Consider the following 19,334-nt stretch of genomic DNA (forward strand, 5'->3'; position numbering starts at 1 on the left):
TTGTTTGAATATTTTTGAATTTAGATATATATTTTCCTTCTTTTCGTTATCGATTTTCCTTTAGATATAATTTTAAATTATTTTTTTTATTATATTTTAATATATTTAAAATACAATATTTTTAACATATCTGAAGAAAATTTTTTATGAATATGTATTACACATACACATACACTCATATATATATATATATATATATATATATATATACATGTATATATAAAAAAATTAATGTTAAATTAATAACAATTTTAATACTTTCAAAATAATACACAATTTTTAGTTGAGTGTGATAAATTAAAATATTTTGTATGAGTACTTCAAAACAATACTCGAAATAACAATCAACTTTTATTGAAGATTAGTTTTCTACCTTTTATTTTGGAATTATTTCTATGGGAAAATGTGCTTGAAGAGGAAAGTGAATGTACTTTAACGGATACTGAAATTATTTTCTCTTTGCAAAAAGCAAATAAAATCATTGATTGGCCAAGACTTGAAGCGGAAGATATTAGCAAGAGTCAAAAACGTCATATTAGAAATCGAATTTCAGAAAAAGTGCAAACTGTTTTAGTACATCATATTAAATTTAGAAAAGGTAAGAATTATTAATAATACAAATAAATAAAAAAATCCCATAAAAATCCCATTTGTAAATTATGGATAAAATTGATAACAAAATATAAAATATACATGCGTACATGATAGTTTGAAACCATTATAAAAAAAGCTATTGAAATTGAACCTCTTAAAATAATTCGGTTGAAAAATGAAGTTGATACATAAAAGTGAGAAATAAAAATAGTTTTTGAATAAACATATGTTGAATTTCTAAAAACATGGAAAAAGAAAATATATCTTTATCTTTTATTTTATTGTTTTATTATTAATAAATTATTTATAAATTAATATTATTCATTATGTTTATATACGTGCCACTATTCCACAGAAAATTTTCAACATTTGCAAAAAGAAGCGGTAAAAATACAAGTTAATTTAGATACCGATATGCTGAATAGAATAGAAGCACTGAAAGATTCACATCGAAAAATTGCGATGCAAGATTTTGAAGAATGGCGATCAAATACAGAAATACCGATATTTCAGGACATTTCTGGCAAAGTGCAAAAGAATAGGAAAACATATAGGTATTGTTTAAAAAAAAAACATTAGCTTCCCAAAACGTTATAATAATCAGGAATATTTAGTGATAGACATATTTTTAGAATGTTATAAAAAAATAATATTGAAAAATATATAATTCTATAGAAAAGTTTTTATATATATATATATATATATATATATATATAAAATATATGTAATAATTAAACTTTAATATATATATATATATATATATATATATATATATGTATATAAAATAATCTGAAGAATCTACCCTTACACATATTACGGTCTTCATGGGATATCTTGTGTGTGTATATATGTGTGTGTATGTGTGTGCGCGCTCAGGATGTTCCATAAAGATCGTAATATTGATTAAGAGTACATACACAAGGATATTTAATTAAAAATTTTTCTAAGGTATCCTCTTAAGTGGTTTAAGGATGATCTCGATATTATGCAATCTCTGGAAACTGACAAAAAAGAAGAAATGATTAAAGAAATTGAAATAGAAAAAAAGCAACAAAATGAATTAATGGCTGCAGAACAAATAAAGAAAAAACATATTGTTGAAAGGAATTATAAGAACGATTCGATCGTTGAGGGAGAAATAAGAAAAGAATTAGCGATTGAAGAAAAACTAAAGAATAAATTAAATATTGAAAAAGATTTAGAGAAAGAATTAAGAATCAAAGAAAATTTAAAGACAGAAATAAACAATCAAACAAATTTAAAAGGAAACGCAATTCTCAACAAGAATACCAAAGAAGAAATAGATATAAAGATAAATACAACAGTAACATCTGTGAGCAAGAATATTAATCTTGAAGAATATTCTAGCTCTTCTGAAGATTCCGAATTAAATAATGAAATTATATCTTTTAAATCTTCAACGCATTCTTTGAATAAAGAAATGTATCAGAAACTTTCACAAAAATTTAATATGAAAATGAATAAGCACAAATCAAGCCAAAACTTGATTAATAGAATATTCAAGAATCGATATTCAAAAATAAATGAAATATTCAATGATCCTGCGAAAACAATTCCACTCCCTAGAAAATGTGGAATAATTAATGTAATTTTTTCTGATCGGGCTTTTCCCACTCCGGCTAGGGAAAGTTCTTTCGTTGAAGAACAAGAAGTATGTATCTTTAATTGCAAATTGTAGACTAAATATTTTCTTAGAAAATTATAAAATTTTTGTTTTTGTGAAAGACACAAAAAGTTTGATAAAAATAACCTTTTTTCAGCGAGAATTTATTTTTCTTTTTATCTTTTTATCTATTTTTTTCTTAGAAAAAATTATATAAAATGCAATTAGCAAAGTCTTAAGATAAAAAAATTGTGTGCGTACGTGCACATATACACTAATCTGCAAAAAATCAGCCACCAAATTTTAACATAAGTTTTTAACATAATTTTCTAACATAATTTCTCAATAGCAATAACTCAGAAAAAAATCGTATTGAGATGAATCAAAGCTGAAATTGAGGTGAAATTAAAATTTGAATATTCTTTTAGATAATCAACAAAAACCAAAATTGGATTATAAAACATTTTAGAAAATGGCGAACATTAAAGTTCGGTTCTTTCGGGGCGCGACATGAGTTGTGTGACGTCAAAGAAATGACATGTAAAAAGTTTCTTGCATCGTATAGCTTTATTTTGTACTTTTCTCTTAAAAACATGATATTTTAGTATTCTTAAAACTTGTAAAAAATACTGAAAAGTAAGATATCTGTCCAATAAATCACGTAAAAGTGTAAAATAATTCTTGAAATAATGATCACTGCTCAACTATTAGAAACGACTAAATCTAGTGATCTGGTGATTTCTGATAGCTAAGTAGTGTACCATTTTTTTCCCATTTTTCAAGATTTGTCTACGATTGTCATTTTATAAAATTTTTTTACCTCAATTTTAATTCTTTTAATTAACAACAAAAATATTTAAGCTTTAATTTGATTTACGTTCTGATTACGTTTGATTTACGTTCTCGATACGATTCTTTGTTATTAAAAGATGTTACAAAATTGTACTAAATATGGCCAATTTTTTGCATGTGGTGTGTGCGTGTGTGTTTATGTTTCAAATACAGTTTGCTTCAGTGGCTTTCCAAACAAGCGGAAACTAGAAGAAAAACAGGATTTGTTGTCGAAAATCTTCGTCCTGAAGAACAGGATCCTCAGTGGTTAAAAGACAAGGGCGAGTATGTTGAGGAAAGCATGCTTTATCGCATATTTTCTAATTGTTAAAATGAATTATGAATCTTAATTATTTTATATTATAGTGATTTCTTTAAAGTGGGAAATTATTTAGCTGCTATCAGTGCATATACATATGGAATAAAAATCAATGATAAAATGGTGGCACTTTATATGAACAGATCTGCTGCTCATTATGCTCTTGGAAATTATTATAGATGCATTGATGATTGTTCTAAGGTAATAGAAATTACAGTAATACTCTTATATACAAAATATTCTTTTTAGTAATATTTTCCATGTTTTTTTAAAAATTAAAAGGACAAAGAAAAACATATTGTTGCACTCAACACTTCAAAAAAGAGATTTGTCAAACATTGCGAAACATTTTTGTTTAAAACGCACTATTCAAGATATATTTGAGATCGTTATTTAAAATGAGACACTCTATATATACATAAATTAATTACAGAAAATAAATGACAGTACGCAGGGAAGAGAGTAACACTTTCTTTAGTAAAGAGCTCAAAACATTTTATTTGCTCACGAAAAATCCAACCATAAATCTCTCTTTTGTCAGTGATAGTTATCTTTGCTTCGTCAATAAAACATTTATTGTTAAACATTCTCCTTTACTTATCAACACGATCGGTTATGATCATAATTCAGCTGACACTCTGAAATAAGAAGACAAAGATGCAACATTATTCTCCCTCTCCAAGATTGTTGTCTCGTTAATCCATCCAGGGGAATACCAATACTCCAATAAGATTTTCTTTTTTCTTCCGGAATAGATTCCAGAGCACCAAGATGATTTCTTGTTGTTCTTCAGGTTGCTATCGCAATTACCGGGCTCCGTTCCTTTCTGGAATTTAATCTATTTTCATTGGAAAATTTGGTATTGTTTTTACAGGACAGAATAGCATTCTTCAAAGGGGATAGTTAGTTTCCCCAATGTCGATTTCAAGACATCCCCCAGTTCTCTTTGGAATACCTATTATACATCTCTTGATCTTCTACCTTCTTTGATGACAAGCAGACGAAATTCTTGAGTTTTCTTTCTCCTTAATGATAACGGTGGAAGTTGTTTTTTTTCTCTCTTTTTTTTTTGTAGATATCTGAATCTTTTTGAATCCGCTGAATCTGTAGACATATGAAGGGAAACTTTCATGGACTCATCGTCTCTCGAAAATGATTCTCTAAATCCTGTCTTTGCTCTGAGTTTTACAGAAAAATGACAGTCAAAAAGCACGGGCAAATCTTTATAAAAAAAAAAAATCATTTCAATAGAAATCCAAGATGTTTTAAAATGATTCAATAATTTTGTTGATGTTCTTTAGATTCGCTTGAAACAATCTCTTCAGAATTCGGAAATTTTTTCTGCAAAGAAAATTAATTCGCGCAATATGAAAAAAATAATTTCATATGTACTTGTAACCAATCATACAAAAATCATGCAGTAAAAATAAAGCCGAAATCGAAACATTATAATAAATAAAATTTTTTTTCACTGCATTAATCATTGCAATTTTTAATCCTTTGTAAAAAACTATTATAAAGTTATGCTTAGAAATTGTTAGTTTAGAAATTATTTTATATTTCATTCTGACACATTTTGTCATAAGATATAATAATAAATATCTCGTAAAATATTTTTTATTTATTTTATTTTAATATATACTTTAGCTTACTTCATAAATATAGTAATGAGATAAATCCATAAATGTAAAAAAAATATATAGTTGCTTAAAAAAGTACAATTGTATATTGCAAGATGAATTTTTTTTTGCAAAAGGAAGAAATTGTTTGAGAATCAAATAAAAAATGTGTCTTTTTATAAATATTTTGACTCGTACTGTAAGAAAACAGCAAAATTGCAATTATTAAGAAAGAAATTGTTTTTCTAGGTATTGGAGTTGATGGAACCAAAGTGTGAAAGTAACAGAATGTCACGAGCAAAGTGTCATGCTCGTCGAGGTGCTGCACTTTGCAAATTATCGGCACCACAGCATGGAATTCCCGAACTAGAAGCTGCCTTAAAGTTAGATCCAAATAACAATAGCATTAGATATGATCTTTATGCCACTAAGCAATATTTTAATATAAAGGAATAAGAAAGAAAAATATCTGAGATTAAATTATTAAAACTTCTCTTAACAACAACAACAAATTATTATTATTATTATTATTATTATTATTATTATTAAGAAAAATTTTAATAACTTAAGCTCAGATATTTTTCTAAACTTAATATATATATATATATATATATATATTTTAAGTTTAGAAAATTTATATTTAAAATTGTTCTTAAGATATATATATATATATATATATATATATATATATCTTATATATATCTTAAGAACAATTTTATTTTCATTTATTTATCATATCTTAATAAATATAAGTATAAATATAAGTATATTAAAATATAATAAGAAGTACTTTTCTAAAGATCTTCATATAAAAGTATTATTTTTTATCATGTTAATATTTTCTACTATATTCTAAGCAATAGATTTGTTTCATGTTTATTTCTTAAAAATATAAAATATAAAATGATAAATATATTGGCGCAAAGCTTTCAATATTATAATTTTATAAATTCTTTTGAATATATTTGTTACTTCGTTTTTATTATAGTCCAAATTTCTCTTCATTAATATTGAATGAATGAATATGTAACGTATATATACACAAATGTGAACAATAGTTAGTTAGTACAATATTAGTTTTATTTACTAATATATTATAATATAATTTACTCTAATTTAATTAATCTTAAATATATATATTTTTTAAGATAAAAAAAATAATTCAATTTTTAAAACGAATTCTTTGATACGTTCCAATTTAGGTAATAAATACACATCATATTAACATCGAATATAATTAATACTAATGACATTAAATTATCAAAAGATAACAATTATATGTAAATCATTTTAAGATTTTGTACTGTAATACTTCATTTTTTCGATGTTACATATCGATATATTTAACTATGTTATAATTATTATTTTTTAACTTAAATAAATATATTATTAATACATTGACTTTTTCTTTCATGCTTTCTGTTTTTCTATTAAATAATAGAAAGTATTATACTATTCTATCAGTGAAAATTATAGTTTATATTTGTTTATAAAAAAAAATATTTTAATTATGCGTGTCATAAGTGTAGTATTAGACATTAATGAAGGATTAAAATTCAATATCTCAAAATGATATTTATTATTTAATATACTTAGAATGAAGATTTGAACTTATTATAAATATTATTATTCTTTGACATTTTTGTTGAAACTTAATGAATTAAATAAAAATATTATTTCTTTTTCAAAATGTCGAAAAAGAACATTCTTTAAAAAAATGAAATTTTAATTTTTTAAAATAAAATTATCATTATATATTTTTAATTCTTTGATTACTTAGGAAGTAATTTATATATAGGAATAGTTATTGTTTCTTCAAGCCTTTTTCTTCCGAAACTTGCAAGTCTTCGTAGATTTTATTCATGCAGGCACACTTGACATGCTCCAAAGCATGAATCACTTCATGGTGACGATCTCGTTGTTGATCAATGCGATGCCTTACCATGAAGACAAGACTGACATTTCTAGTTTCAATCGGAGCACAGATCTGATTAGAATCAGGACAACATCCCGATCCAACACAGCGTGTTAATACCGTGAAGGCGGGATAAAAAACTTCATCAGATCCGAGGCCCACAGTCAAGAGATCCTCTACTGAGATTGCCCTTGGTTGAGGCGACAAACATTGAAATTGATGTACCAATTGCACGTGGCTTAGAAAATCACTATCCCTATATTAAACAAAAATAATCTACAGATAATTATAAAAACGAAGAAACGGAAAGTAAATGAAAACAATGAAAACAATTTAACAAAAATAGAGAAATGAAAAACAAAGAAAGAAGAAGAAATCAAACATACAATGAAAAAATACAATGTAAAAAGATAAAAAAATAAAGAGAAGAGTCTAATATAGAATCTAACTTAAAAAAAAAAGAAAACAGAAAAAGAAATAGCGATTCAGAAAATTAATTGACTATGTTTTCTCACCTATGATGTCTGCCGATAACAATTAATGCAAATTGAATGCAGATTACCAAAAGTAAAAGTTTCTTCATTTTCGAGATGTAATTCTTGAGATATACTGTCACAAATTGTTATATCACTATTATTTTATAATAGCAATAATCACTAAAATGACCAGTGATTATGTAATGTATTTGTAAAGTAGAGCACACTTTTGTTGAATTAAATAACCGTATTGATCAAGAAAATTAAATCCAGTTTCTCGAATAGAAATTTCCGAATGTGTTTCAATTTGTTTCATTAATAATTTTCACTTTAAATTAAAGAGAAAGAAGAATTAAACAAAAAAAAAAATAAAATAAAAAATTCAAGTTTTTTTCAAACTAAGCTTAAAGACATTTAATTTTTCTTCCAGATAATTTCAAATACATTAATCTCGGAAAATTACATTACATTTTCATCAATTTCTTCAATCGGTTTTGACTTTCAACTTCACGTATCATTTTCACAGATAACACTTCTTTTCTTCAGAAATATTTTAGTTATTTATTCTGATAAATTTAGTATCCAGTCGACTTTTCGAAAAGTCAATTTCACTCGATCCTTTCTTTGATCTTTGCGATGTTCGCACTGAAGATGCTTGCCGCGACTACGACCAAGCTCTGCGATCAGAATTCTTTCATTCTATATACTGGGTGTCCAATAATAACTGTATTACGTCTCTCGTAGGCAAGTAGAGCAAGTTATATTGAGTAGAAAAATCTTGTACCATTTTGTGATAATTATTACTCGTGATAATTAAAGAGTTATTTAATATTTATCACAAATCTGCGAATAAGCGAACATTTGCATAAAAAGATAGCATTATATATGCCTATTTGGGTTGGGTGCGCGGCAAAATGTTGGAAACTGTATATTATATATGATATTATCTTGTAGATATTATTTATAGATTATATTCAAATATCTTGCGCGTTTAGTAATCATAAACGTGCGTAACTGAGCTATCCCTTCGCGTGAATGCTCCCTCATTTGTGAATCTGTATCAATTAATAACTTTTTAATTAGTGCAAAAATCGCAAAATAAAAACTTTTCCATTCGATATAACTTGCTTTATTTATTCACGAGAATAATATGATTATTATTGGATATGCTGTGTACATATACACACAGTGTGTTCCATTTTAATTATTCCAAGTAAAGATTTTGAAAAATATGGAAGATACAGAAAAACGTTTCGGACAAAAGTTGTTTCGAGGAAGTCACTGTCACATGATATTTTATTATCACCATTTTTTTTAATGAAATCATATATTTTTTTGTTACATAATGTGAATTCCTCCAGTTATTCTAGATATAAAAGAGGCTCTTGAAACTCACTGTGTATACACACATGCGCGCTCACATAATTGTGTCCAGGCTTTCCTTCACCTTTCTTCATCTTCCAATTTCTTTTTTCTTATTATTACTTGCTCTTCGATTCCTCTTTACAGATCTTTCTTCGAATTCTCGGTAAAAGAAAGAGATTTGAGAAGGGATCGATCTAACTATTCTGAGAAACTCTTCGAAATAACCATAATTATTAGGAGCGTCAGAATATGATGTTGCTTCTTTGCTCATCTTTTCTTTCCGCTTCACTTCCTTCATCTTCTAAGTATTTTCTTCTTCCTTTTTCTTTTTTTTTTTTTATTTACTTATCTAGTTTTAAATACAAAAATTTGAAAAGAATAATGAAATAAATCCAAGAAATTATGTTTTCAGATTGAAAGTTAATTGTAGATCTTAATTTATAGATTTTGTATAAATTATGTTTGATAAAAATAATTAGAATTTTATGTTTTATTTAAATATATCGCGATAATAAGTTCGTTCTTTTACTAAATCTTTTACACAGTTAAATTTTTTTTCACGACTCATCTTTCCTCTTTTTCTTTCTGTGTTAGAAAAAAAAGATGATATATGCAAGAAGTTCAACTAAAAAGAGCAGGCCTATTGTTATATCTACTATTACAATTACTCCACATATTTCATTCTAAAAATATATAAATTAGCATGTTAATCGTTTGTTTGTATTTTGTATACGTATGTAAAATACATGTAATTTGTATGTATAAAATATGAAACTTATAAATTTAACAAAATCAATGAGATAAGTTATTTATCACCATGTATAATACTCAGATTGAAGAAGCAAATAAAAATACCTTACGCAAATTTCGCATGACTGGATCATCGGAAGTCATGTTGGAATCCGCACTACTTTGGTGGTCCTATGTTTCAAAGATTGAGTCATCATTGAGTGAGTCATATAGTGTTAGTTTCATATATAATATCTTTACAATATACAGGATAGTTTAAATAGTGTTACAAACTCAATATCTTAGAAATCTGAATAAAAAAATTATTGATGATTTTTATGGCGATATTCTTGTTACTAATAAGCTTTCTTGTTAATAATAAGACATTTGTTTAGCATTTGTTTAAAATGTAATGAATATCTTTTTAAATATTTAATAAAATAATTTTGAAAAAGAAAATTTAATTTTTGAATTTATAAATTAATACAATAGATCTTTACATTTTATAACTCTTAATTTTGATATTGTAATGTTAGAAAAAATATCTTTATTACTTAATTAAATAATTAAATATTATTAATTAAAAATTGTTTTATCTTTAATATAAAATCTAATTATATTATTTTTTTATAGAATATTATTTGAAATTTCAAAGTTGTCATCTCCTCGAAAGAATTGCTAAAATTCATTTGTAATTTAAAAGGATCTTTTATAACAAAAAATTTTTTTATAAAATCACTTTTATCCAATGATTCCTGAGATTAATCCGTAACATTATAGAAGAATTGGAACTAACAATAATTTTAAAATTTTTCGAAATATTTTAAATCATGTAATTTATAAGTTACAATTAAGAGAAGATAAAAGTATTAATGATTCAAAAATTGCGAATAAAAATATAAATTAATGCTAATGCAAGTTGATAATTTGCGTTAAATATATAATTGGAAATTAAATCGCAGACGATAAATATAATATAGGAATAGATTATTATTAACGATAGTTATTCAATTAATATATCTGCGCGAATCCATTTTTAATGCTATAAAAAATTAAAATAGGAACTTTACAGTGCAGGTTTATTGAAACATAAATTGTTTCGTGTAATCATTTATCATGTATATTTATAAAGTAGATATCACATTTTATTTTTGAAACAAGAACTTCAATGAGTTGCATAAGCTCGAATAAGAAAGGAAATTCCGTCTGCGAAGAGTATACTGACGAAATATTTGAGTAATTACGTTTATACTACGTCATTCTTACGAAGGAATGAATGACTTAAGGTGGTTTCTGCCAACTCACTGTATATATCTATATCTAGATTGATGACATTAGAAATGAGAAAATACATGATAAAATTTCTTGCAAAATATATTAAAATAGAAATATTTTTTGATAAAATGACTTTATTTTTCTTAATATATGATCAATAGGACAAATTTGTAAAAAATATCCTTTAACGTAATGAGTAATTATATATGCAGAAATGAATTGTGCCTAATCAAAAATAGAGTCACAAAATTCAATTTTATAGATTATCGGTAAAAACATTTACAAAATGTTTCAAGAATTAAGATGCTTTTTAAGCATATTCTTGTGATACCTTTATGAATAACTTAGTAAAAAGTAATTAAAAAGAATTGTTCTAATATTTAGTATATAATACCAATATGCGTTTCTAATATTCTACTATATTGAAAAATGAGTTGAAAGAAAAGTGCTTACTTTTTATAAGCAAATAAATTGATGTACAAGATAATAACACGTTATGAATGACGAAAAAATATAATAGTAACAGGGAACTCCCAATAGTAAGGAAACTCCCGAAGAAAAAAGATGTCTTTAATTAGCTGATCTCATCTATGTCACAATACGAGAATCAGCTTTACAACGAATAAATCTTTCATAACATAGAAAATTAGTTGGCAAAACCATTTTACTATTTTGATTTGCACTTAGTGACTTATTTAAAAAAAATTTCTTAGGAAAGAAATATTCTTTTATATTATTTTATTTAAAATATATGTTTTATTTTAGTGCGTGAGAACGAATAAATATATAATTTTATATTCACAAGTTAAAATTATCTTTATAGAACTCTACAATTCAATTAACTCTTCAAATTCAACTTAATACTGACCAATATAATATGAAATATAATACTAAAACTTACTTATTTTCAGTATTAAAAACACTATTGTTATAGTGCTATTCAGTACCTTTCATGAAATTTTTATGATGAAATCACATCAAATTAAAATGTTAGAAGCAAAAACATACATTATAAAAATTCTAAATTAAAATGGAAAACTGTATAATTGATGCAGCTTTATTTTCTGTACAAAAAGTTATTATAAATTTATATTAAAAAATTTTTAATTTTTAAAATTATTTTATATTTTATTCTGATATATTTTGACATATTAAATATGTCATAAAATATTAATTTTTCGATTATCTTATTTCAGTATATGTAGAAAATAATAAGATGTAAAGAAAATATTTAGTTGTTTTTAAAAATATTTACAGAAATATATATTTAAAAACACACATTATAGCTATAAATAAATAAAATATATATTAAAATAAAAAAATGTTTTTAATTATGTTTTTAATCATTATTAAAAATATTTTGTAATTATCATTATTTATAAAATTAATATCATTCACTTATAAAAAGATATAAATAAAAGATATAAAGATATAAATAGAAGATATAAATAATCATCGCTTTTAAAAAGGATATATTAAATCGATATTCAAATGTATTGAAATTGATATTGTTTTTCTATGCTGGTTAATTCCTTTATTACTTTATGAGAGGCTTTGCAGAGATAATGCATTTTGATAATTTATGTATCTATCACATACATGTTGTATATAACTGTCATCGCGGATAAGAAGATTATAAGTTTTGTGAAAATATTTTATTATACTGTATTATTTTATTATGTATTATTTACTTTGAAGTATTTTATAATCAATTAAATATTGAAGATGCTAATTTTATAATAAATAAAATACAGAAAATACAGAAAATAATAATGTACTTTAATAATAAAAATTTATAATTACTAGATATTGCAAGCGCGTGCTATTTTTTCTGATATTATATATTTTTCAATTAAACATAAAATTCAATTAATTATTAAATTCCATTAATTTGTGTTGCAACTATATTAAATTTATCAATTTGTATGTAACAATTTAAAAATATTATTTATATTGTTATCTATCTCCTCTTTTCGCTTCTTTTCCTTGTTTTTCCTTTTTTTCTCTTTTCTTAAAAATTGTCTCTTTTAAACTTTCGATGAATTTTATTTAATAATAATAATTATGTATGTAGAAATGTATGATATATGTAACTATATAATTAAGCAAGCAATATAAATTCTAAAAATAACTTAATACACAAAAACAGAAATATTAGAGATATATTAAAAAAATATTTATTCTGTTTACTCATTTATTCAGATTCGTTTCGAAGAAAAAGAAGAGGAAGAAAAAAGTTCCTTATTTTATATTAATATAAATTTCGAAATACATTAGAGATATTAGCACAAACACAAGAAAATTAATCTTTATTTTATAATATAATATATTATAAAGAAAACTTATACTGTTCACTAAATTGTGTATGTTGCAAATATCTATATAAATAAGACTTAATAACAATTTAAAAAGATTTATTGTAGTCACTTATGTAACTTATGTGATATAAACATATTATGTAAGAAGTATAATATTTATTTATTAATGCAGTTCAGACTGTTTCTCTATTGCAACCTTGACAGAATCTAGCGGATAAAAACCGTATCACAAATAACTATTTTATTGTACATATTGATAGCTACATGGCCATCTGCGATTCGCGTAAAAAAGCCTTGGAAATGCAAATGTATCACGTATAGTTGATATACATATTAGTTTCATCATTACTGAGAAAATAATGTGATTAATATTGATTTCTCTGTAATTCATTTTTCAATTCATTTTATACATGTAATCGTTATATCTTCATATATTAATTTCTTAAGAATTTATATCTTTCTCATAGAACAAGTTTAGAATGTATAATTAGTTTTTAAAAAATCACGAGAAATCTCACGTACAAATAATGCTTCAAATAAATATAAATAAATATTCATTTATTTAATAAGAAATTTTTAGAGAGAATTTACTCTATCAAGTATACTGAAATATTATCGTTGAAATATATCGTTTTTACGTTATACTATTATATAAGATTGAAAACAAAGATTTATTCACAAACCGAATTTTAAGAATCAATGAGAAACATATTTTTCAGCTAATTTACAACGGATTTTATCTTTTTAAAATATAATTATATATATAAATCGAATAAATAAGTAATTTTTAGCATTTTTCCTAAATTTTTTACGACAAATCAACTCTAAACTGAAAAATCTTGAATAAAAATGTTGATGGTTTCGAAATAAATTAATTATAATAATATAATGTAAGGCATACTGATATAAAAATATTATTTCTAGATATTGACATTTGTTATTATTTTATTGTTCTATTACTTCATATGTCAATAATATCTAGAATCTATCAAAGCCTTCAGTTTACTTCAGTGCAGATCGAATTTAATGTTTCCACTCAAAGTAGATTAAAAATAAAAAAAATTATGGCAAAATGTATCAAAATTAGTAATACTTTAAAAAAGTCCCTTAAAATTTTCATTTGTAAAATGTATACAAATATAATTGGATATAAATCGGATATAAATAAATAATCTTTGAAAAGTACAGCTCAGTTGAATAAAAATAAAATGAATATTAATTGATATATCACGTTTATTTTTCAAGAACTAATAAGCAATAATTTTTATAAATAATAAAGAATAGAGATTGGAGAGAGAAAGAAAATTACCTATTTCTACATTTTTTTACCTCGATCGAAATAGGAATAAGTCCGTGAGTTGAAATAAGAGTGGATTGAGCTTAGCTGGACAGATTTTCACCGATTTAAATTTGGTTTTACATCATATTAGGAGCGAAATAAGACTTAGGTAGAAATAAAATTAATAATATAAATATTGATACTTAATTTTATTTAATTGCTGATAATGAAAATTATTCTTTCAAGCGTAAAGGGTTAAATAGTACATAAGTGAAAAACGATTGCACAATAAACCGGAATTATCGCGGAAGGTTCGTGCAATCTGGACTTTACGTATGTTCTGGCGTGAGGCATGCGTATAAGCTCTTCCATATATAAATACTCGTGTGTCAGCGGGAAAATCTCAGTCGACCGATACTTAGAGCCTGTAACTCGTTGTCGAGCTATCTCTATCCAAAAACCTGAAGTTTACCACGTGATTTTGTCATATTGCCTCTGGACAGAAGTGAAGCTTCAAAAATAGAAAAAAAAGAAGAGAGAACTTCCTCTCGAAGGAAATCCGTCAGGTTCATTGCGGTTCGACTTTTTAAACGTGGCACGAAGATACAGTTGTGTGAAAAATGAAAAAATCCAAGTAGAAGAAGAAAAAGAAAAGAACAAATCTTTCATCTTTTTTGAACGGGTGGTGACATACACGAAAATACACATAGTGCATTTCAAAAAGACCAAAACTCATCGAAGGTGCAACGGGAAGAATTTCTTTTTATTTTTTTCTGCATTTTTATATCTCTAAGCCAGTGATCTAAGATAAGATAATTGTTGAGAAATTCAATGAAATCAAGTTCTTGTAAGTTTCTTGTAAATTTAGAGATCAAATAACGATCAATAACGATTGATCGTCAGCCAGAAATTAACGAAGTTCAAAGTGCGGTTGAACTTTCGAAAATCCAAGTTTTCAATCAATGTGATTTCACTTTCCGCCTAAAAAAAATAATAAAATGATGAAAAGCAGACTGAGCGGATCATGCTTAAGGCTCTTAATTCTAATTTTAACGACGATGGATCAAACTACGGTAGTTTTGATGGCTCGTCACGATGGTCATCATCACCGAGTTTCGAGAAGGATTAATTTGCCGCGCGCGATGGAAGCTACTAAGAAGTTTCTTTGCAGAGAACCCCAATCAAGGGCTTATAATGTCAGAGATGTGATGCAAAATCTGCAGTCTAGCGAAAATGTGAATCAGCCGGTATACATTGTACTGAAAAGATGCGACAGTCATTCGGGCTGCTGCGTCAGTCCTGATCTCAGTTGTGCGCCGGTGCAATCGTCAATTTATTATGAGGAAATGGAGATTGAGGTCTTGAGCTTGCGGACGAATATCACGAGGAGAACATGGATTAGAATCGAGCAACATGGCAGATGCAGCTGCGAAATTAGTAGTGCTAGTGAGAGATTTAGAGAAGCCAATCAACTACCAAATATACAACTTCTTTGATTTCTGAAGTTTGGATCATCTTTGGATCATTGAGTTTCTCTTTCACACACACACATTCTCACACACACCACACACACACACACACACACACACACACACACACACACACACACACAGCATCGAAACAATACATTATAAGTGCATTAGACAATTGATTGAGCAACTTGCATTTTTCCACTAAATAACGTTAAATGAAGAAATGAGAATGCAAAGTGCCAAAATTAATTAATCAAGACTGAGATTAAAATTTTAATTTATATTTTAATTTTTTTAAGACTTCTTAAAATCACGTATCGAAGAAGAATGAAGAACAAGAATGCAATACCAATAATACTGATCTATTTACCATTTTTAATACTTTAATATTTACATTTTTAATGCAATCTAATAAGAGAAATTGACGTAAAATACTAATAAATGATATTTAACTGTAGTTAAGACTGAGATAGATTTAATTCAGTTAAATAAAATAAAAAGTCTTAAAATTTTAATTAATATTCATTCGGATGTGTATTATATATCTACTTTATTTATAATAATATTATTTTGATAAAGAGGTAGTGATAAAGTGAAATTTAGCAAACATTATATAAACTTTGATATTATTGATATTATACAAATTTTAACTAAAGTTATAAGAAGAATCAATTTAGAAAACATGATTAGCAAAGACATAAGGAAAGACGTTCGATAACTAAGTTGTGATTATGATATAAAAGATGAAGAATACTTTGCAAATAAAAAATTATCCTTAGATAATTGATAAAAGATAGAAGCAAATTTTTTTTTAGTACATAATTATTAAATTTATTTAAAAATTTAGTGATGTTTTAGAAATCTATTCTCATTTTTGGTTAAAAAAAATATAATTTTGATCTTTAAGTCAACAAAAATATGTTTTATATATATGAAACGTTTCATAGACATCTTTGTGAATATTTATTTCATGTGAAGATATTTTTTGATGTCAATGTATTTAGTAGATTTTATTGATGTCAATGTATTTAGTAGATTTTATATCGTGCCAAGTTCTTTTTTAATATTATAGACAAAAATGTAAAGAAATGTCCCACAGGGTATCTAAAAAAATATGACGTTATCACTCTTATAATATGACACAGATTATATTTCTCCTCTTTTTGTACGTGTATCGTATACACGTACAAAATATTCTATTGTAAATAATTTATAGCTAGATTTAGTGAAAATTATTATATTTCATCTGCCTCATTAAATGTGACTGCGAATATTTTAAAGGAACTTAAGGATACTTTTAACTGACATTGTGATAAGATTATGTCAATTTATAATGACAATACGCTTCAAAACAAAATGTATGTAAAATAACGTCAACTAGTCTCTTCGTACATTTAGTCTATTGAATTCGTTTGATTTTCAACATGATCTTTATATATATATATATATATATATATATAAAACTAATAATACCACGAAACTAACAGCTAAATATAATTAATATATGATTTAATATATTTAATATATTTAATATATGATTGCTAAATACAATATACTGTTTGTATGTCGAACGCAAAGTTTATATTAAACAAAGTCTAGAAGCAGCGGAAATAGCTGCGTTTGTAGATAAATAGAAGCTGCCAACTAGATATAGAGATGCATACTTTAGAACTTATAAATAAAAGAAAGACTTCTTTGCGTCGTAAGCGATTTTTTACGAATTAACTTTCATAGATATAAATAATTTATATCTGTGATAATTTATTTAATAACATAAATATGATATAGATATATATATATATATATATATATATATATATATAATGATAATTTATTTAATATGATTTTTTTTATTTCAATGTTAACCACAATTCGATGAGTATCATGATCAATGTAAAGCTAGCACTAGATTATATATAATTTGCTTTTTGCAATAAATATAGTAAGAAGAAATTGTTAATATATATCTTCTAAATTATTATTTGCAATTTGTGGTTCATCATTTGTATAATGTATTTTTATACACAAATCCATATGATAAAATAAAAAAGAATACGGATAATATACATTGAATTATTTAAACTTATAAATTTATTTATGGTTTCGCGATCTTTGATTTCGTTAAAAAATTATTATACTATAATTATTGTTATAAAAACTATTTCATCGAAAAATTGACATAAATAATTAATCAATTTGACATCTATTCAGAATTTACAAATCTGAAATGAATATGAATAACGCATTATAAATCTCAAATTATAAATTGCGCATAATTTGGTGTTAGCTTCGAAAACAAATTTTTTATAATTTACAATACAATATTTTGATACTAATTTCAAATTTCATGCTATTTTAAACAAAATTATTTTATTAGTAATTTTATTTATAATTTATTTATTAAATAATTTTTTAATAAGAAATAAGAAGAATAAGTAATAATAAGAAAATTGTGATTAATATAACCTAATGTATTGTGTAAAGATTCAACAGTATTCCTGTAGTATTTAATTAGAAGCTAATAATTTAAATATTATTTACTTTTTATATTTTAATTAATTTTATATTTAATTTATAAAGTAAAACAACAAAACTGTTTATATAAAAATAAATTGCTTTGGCTATTTTTTATAATAACTTGTAAAATTTGTTTGCTTATTTTATCCTTTTTTGTGTTTAATTCTATTCTCGTTTAAAATTTCAATTAAATTATTTGTTTATTTTTAATCATTTTTATTGAATTTTCTCAGATTTATAATTATTTTGTTAAAGAATAATATTAATTCAATATTTAAATTTAATATTTTTGAAAAAGTAAAAGATTTGAGACAAAATACAAAATATTACATTCAAAAAATTAAAATCTTGAAAAGATTGAAGTGTAAAGGAAGAGTGATAAAAACGTGAATAAAGAAAAGACGTATAATAAAAAGACGTATAATAAAACACCGAAATGTGAAATGTCTTAGAAGTAAACCGTGTCTTTCATATTTCGATATTTCAGTTGATACTTCTTGGAAGTTTCGTTCACGCTTTTGTCATGTCTTCTCTTATGCCAGACTTACTCTGATCTTTACTTTTGCCAAAGAAATATTGAATTCTTTTTCTTAAAAAAAATTTATAAATTCAGCTTTCTTTTTCTTCGATCAGAAAGAGAAGAAATATGAATATATTATATAATAATTGCTACTCGTATTTGAGAGCTCTTATCAACAAAGAAAAAAATAATTCTTATAATACTAATTGTAAGTATAGCATTCATATTCATAAATTCGGGTTTTATATTTTAGCTTGTCTTAAATATTATCTTCAGATACACAATCATTTTATTAATCACTTGGAATCTTACAAACATTTAAATTCCAACTTAAAACGAGCTTAAATAAATTGAGCCATGATTACCTTAAATTTTTTAGCATCCCGTCTTAAATTTTCCATTTTAAATTTAATTCTCTTTTGTTTACAGAGACCCACTCAGAGATAAAAAGCTATATATGGTACATAAGTAATAATAGTAG

The 19,334-nt window shown here is 24.7% G+C and overlaps 3 protein-coding genes across 5 annotated transcripts; 2 read left to right on the forward strand and 1 right to left on the reverse strand.

Moving 5' to 3' along the window:
* Positions 1 to 315: 315 nt before the first annotated feature.
* Positions 316 to 5,563, forward strand: LOC105425485 (uncharacterized; the record flags this gene model as incomplete). The annotated part of the gene is made up of 6 exons (XM_025217853.2): positions 316 to 598; positions 950 to 1,148; positions 1,543 to 2,266; positions 3,234 to 3,334; positions 3,416 to 3,569; positions 5,237 to 5,563. Coding segments are annotated over 6 exons (1,668 nt in total), but the record flags the coding sequence as incomplete, so codon positions are not given.
* An 840-nt stretch (positions 5,564 to 6,403) lies between these two features.
* Positions 6,404 to 8,207, reverse strand: LOC105425447 (uncharacterized). Of its 3 annotated transcripts, XM_089073480.1 has the most exons (3): positions 7,847 to 8,207; positions 7,418 to 7,706; positions 6,404 to 7,158 (listed from the first exon to the last, which is right to left on the reverse strand). In XM_089073480.1, exons 2-3 carry the CDS (start codon positions 7,483 to 7,485, stop codon positions 6,792 to 6,794), a joined length of 435 nt encoding a protein of 144 aa, XP_088929606.1. In that variant the 5' UTR covers positions 7,486 to 7,706; positions 7,847 to 8,207; the 3' UTR covers positions 6,404 to 6,791. The 3 variants fall into 3 exon arrangements, 2 of the variants coding, with proteins under 2 accessions (XP_088929606.1, XP_011634525.2); XM_011636223.3 differs by having other exon boundaries at positions 7,418 to 8,207; XR_003096648.2 differs by having other exon boundaries at positions 7,016 to 7,178; positions 7,418 to 8,207.
* A 6,523-nt stretch (positions 8,208 to 14,730) lies between these two features.
* On the forward strand, positions 14,731 to 17,906 carry LOC105425446 (uncharacterized). Its single transcript, XM_089073380.1, has one exon. The coding sequence runs from the start codon at positions 15,343 to 15,345 to the stop codon at positions 15,838 to 15,840; it is 498 nt and encodes a 165-aa protein (XP_088929506.1). The 5' UTR covers positions 14,731 to 15,342; the 3' UTR covers positions 15,841 to 17,906.
* Positions 17,907 to 19,334: the final 1,428 nt, after the last annotated feature.

This window comes from Pogonomyrmex barbatus, unplaced genomic scaffold (genome assembly GCF_055798465.1).
Source record: "Pogonomyrmex barbatus isolate J1 unplaced genomic scaffold, ASM5579846v1 scaffold15, whole genome shotgun sequence".
NCBI lineage: Eukaryota > Metazoa > Arthropoda > Insecta > Hymenoptera > Formicidae > Pogonomyrmex > Pogonomyrmex barbatus.

Bases quoted from the DNA above. Each gene is read 5' to 3' on its own strand.
- LOC105425447 (XM_089073480.1), bottom strand. From the start codon at position 7,485: ATGAAGAAACTTTTACTTTTGGTAATCTGCATTCAATTTGCATTAATT. The intron at 7,159-7,417 runs GTGAGAAAACAT...TGTTTAATATAG, and splicing joins GTTATCGGCAGACATCATAG to GGATAGTGATTTTCTAAGCC.
- LOC105425446 (XM_089073380.1), top strand. From the start codon at position 15,343: ATGATGAAAAGCAGACTGAGCGGATCATGCTTAAGGCTCTTAATTCTA.